The sequence below is a fragment of the Anopheles aquasalis genome, chromosome 3 (genome assembly GCF_943734665.1).
Source record: "Anopheles aquasalis chromosome 3, idAnoAquaMG_Q_19, whole genome shotgun sequence".
Classification (NCBI taxonomy): Eukaryota; Metazoa; Arthropoda; class Insecta; order Diptera; family Culicidae; genus Anopheles; species Anopheles aquasalis.
In genome coordinates, this window is record NC_064878.1 from 59028549 (window position 1) to 59031048 (window position 2500).

The 2500-nt window shown below is 54.4% G+C and overlaps 1 protein-coding gene across 1 annotated transcript in view; it reads right to left on the reverse strand.

The window, feature by feature from the left end:
• The window catches only part of LOC126577552 (protein anachronism), an 8506-nt gene that overhangs the window by 3453 nt on the left and 2553 nt on the right, over window positions 1-2500 (reverse strand). The window contains exons 2-3 of the mRNA XM_050239242.1: window positions 264-491; window positions 70-197 (exon numbers count right to left, since the gene is read on the reverse strand). Of these exons, the coding sequence (XP_050095199.1) occupies window positions 70-197; window positions 264-491 (356 nt within the window). The remainder of the gene's footprint in view (window positions 1-69; window positions 198-263; window positions 492-2500) is intronic.

Consider the following 2500-nt stretch of genomic DNA (forward strand, 5'->3'; position numbering starts at 1 on the left):
AGAGAGAGAGAGAGAGAGAGTGAGGCTGCTGTCCCATGCCATTCGACTTGTACTGTTAATGTAAATTACCTTTACGGTTCTTCCGATAGTAAACCGAGGCCGTAATGCGGATCATCTGTTCGGCCGGATTCTTGCAGTTGTCCGACTCACCGCGCTGGTTCCGTGTTCCGGTCGAGTTGATACCATTCATGTACAGTCTGGAGAGGAAGCATCCGGTATAGAGGAAGCTGATGAGGCAACCAAAGGGACGCCACTAGACCTACCTTAGTATCGCCGAGTTGACGGAACTGTACTGTTTGTTCGGTGCCAGGCGGAAGTACAGGTTCCAGGTGTTGTCCTCGTTCCACTGGCTCATGTTGGTGTTCTTCGGTAGCTCGCAGACGGCCGAGAATGCCATCTCGTGCGTAGCACCGAGCTGTCCGGCACTATCGTTCCGCATAATGTTGCTCTCGATGTTGTGCATAATATTGTGGATGATTTGATTGGCGTATCTGTAGAAGGAGAGAAGGTGATGAATACGCACTCATTAGCGAGGATGCTCGCGATGCCCCAAACGTCATCATCATCATCATCATCATCAAGTCAATCATCATTGGAACCGCAACGAACACACACGCGCAGAGTGCCGTCAGACGCCGCAGCCGATGGAATTCGCATCGCAACAGCTTCCCAACACTGGCCGCAGACGGCGTAAACATGTGCTGGCAATTGAAGCAGCCGGAGCAGTGTGACGCGCCATCATTTTCATAAATAGCTCTCACAACATGCCCACAGGTCTCGCTTACCACCACCACCATCACCACCGACCCTACAAACGCTAGACAGCGGCTAGACGGTTGCGTCTCCAGCATCTTCGCACCGCTTCCCCGGTGCGGCTCTTGCAACCGAATGCGCTGCATTCCATTCGCCAAGGTCTACGACATGCACGCGAGACGCGAGAAAAACCACGCGCGCGACAAATCAACCCCAGGGCCCCCCGGCAGCTCGTCGTCTCGTCCGGCATCGTCCTCGTGCCTCTCAAGCAGAGCCGCTAGGCAGGGCGTTTAGGTCGGTCTGGCGGTTCTTCGCTGCTTGGTTTAAACTATTCATCCCTCCGTTCCTCACGACGCAGTGCGCCAACGGGTCCTCTATTGAAAACTAAACCAAGTCCACTGCTGGAAGCCGATGCACTTCTTCAGACACTTTAGCAACAGCGGCAGTGGAAGTGGCAGTGGAGATAGTGGCAATCAGTGCACCCAGTTGGTCTGGGGCCTATCTCATGTTGCACAGTATCACTGCCCTCGCACTGCACACCAGACGAACGAGGAGATACGCCAACGAATGCACAAGAGAGAGAGAGAGAGAGAGCGCCAAAGAGAGACGCAAGTGGAGTGCATCAGCGTAACTGCAACTCGATGCAACCGCGGCACAGCAGGGCACAGCAGCAGCAGCAGCAGCAGCAGCAGCAGGAATGAAGCAACAGAATGTCGCGGCCCGATCTGCAAACCGACCCAGACCGGTGTGTTGCTGTGCATGTGTCTCGCTGTCTGCCGGCTGTCTAGACAGATAGTTGTTCATTATTATTTATATTATTACAGCCGGGGCGCCCGGTTTTGCCGGCCGGCCGGTCGCTCGGTTGGTCGGTTCGACATGCTCCAGTCTTTCTGCTGCAAAAAGGCCACTCGGGGCTTCGGGGTAAGGGTGGAAGCCGTCTAGTGCAAACCTCAGCATCGTCGTCGTCATCGTCGTCATCGTTCTCGTTCGTCTTGTGCAGCTAATCATGATATTCCGGAAACACTTTTCCACGAAAAGTACAGCCCTAGCTCTCATGTGGTGCAGTGGTCTAGCGAGAGATCACCTACATTCCGGACTCTTAACCTTGAAATGCAGCTTTTCCACCCAAAGAAAAACCACTCCAGTCGCCAGAGATGTGCACATTTGCGCCGTTTTGATTGTGCGTCGTGTGTCTCTTCAGCAAACGCCCCTCCTGTCCTGAGATGAGCTGGCTTTCCACACGATGCACACTTCTGGTGGCTTAATGGTTAATGAGACCCCCAACCAGAAGGCGGCCCAGACGAGACGAGAGCGCAGTTTGTGCTCCCCTTTAGCTATGCGTTATGCAAGAGTGTTCGTCCTGTGGGAACGTTGGTATCACTCTCTTGCCTTTCTTGTAGGTTATGTTGCTGTGAACCTGCCACGACAAGTGTGGCAGGAATGCTTTCCGCTGCGGGGCAAAGGGCGAGGCCGAAATCACGCCAGCAACTGCACACGGCGATTGGTAACGGGGGCTGCTCGAGTGCAAGCGAGTGAGTGAGTCCAAGGTCGGGGTCGTTTCAACAATGTGCACCGGCACATCTGGTCTGGATGACGGCAGACCGTCCGACAGTCACCCTGGCTGCCATTAATGCCATGGAATGCAGCCCAGAAGCCGAGAAGATAGAAGTGCCATCTGCGTTTCGTTGTTTCGTGTTGCTACCAGCAACGAGGTCGGTTGCTGCAGCGGCAGATGGCTAGAAAAGAC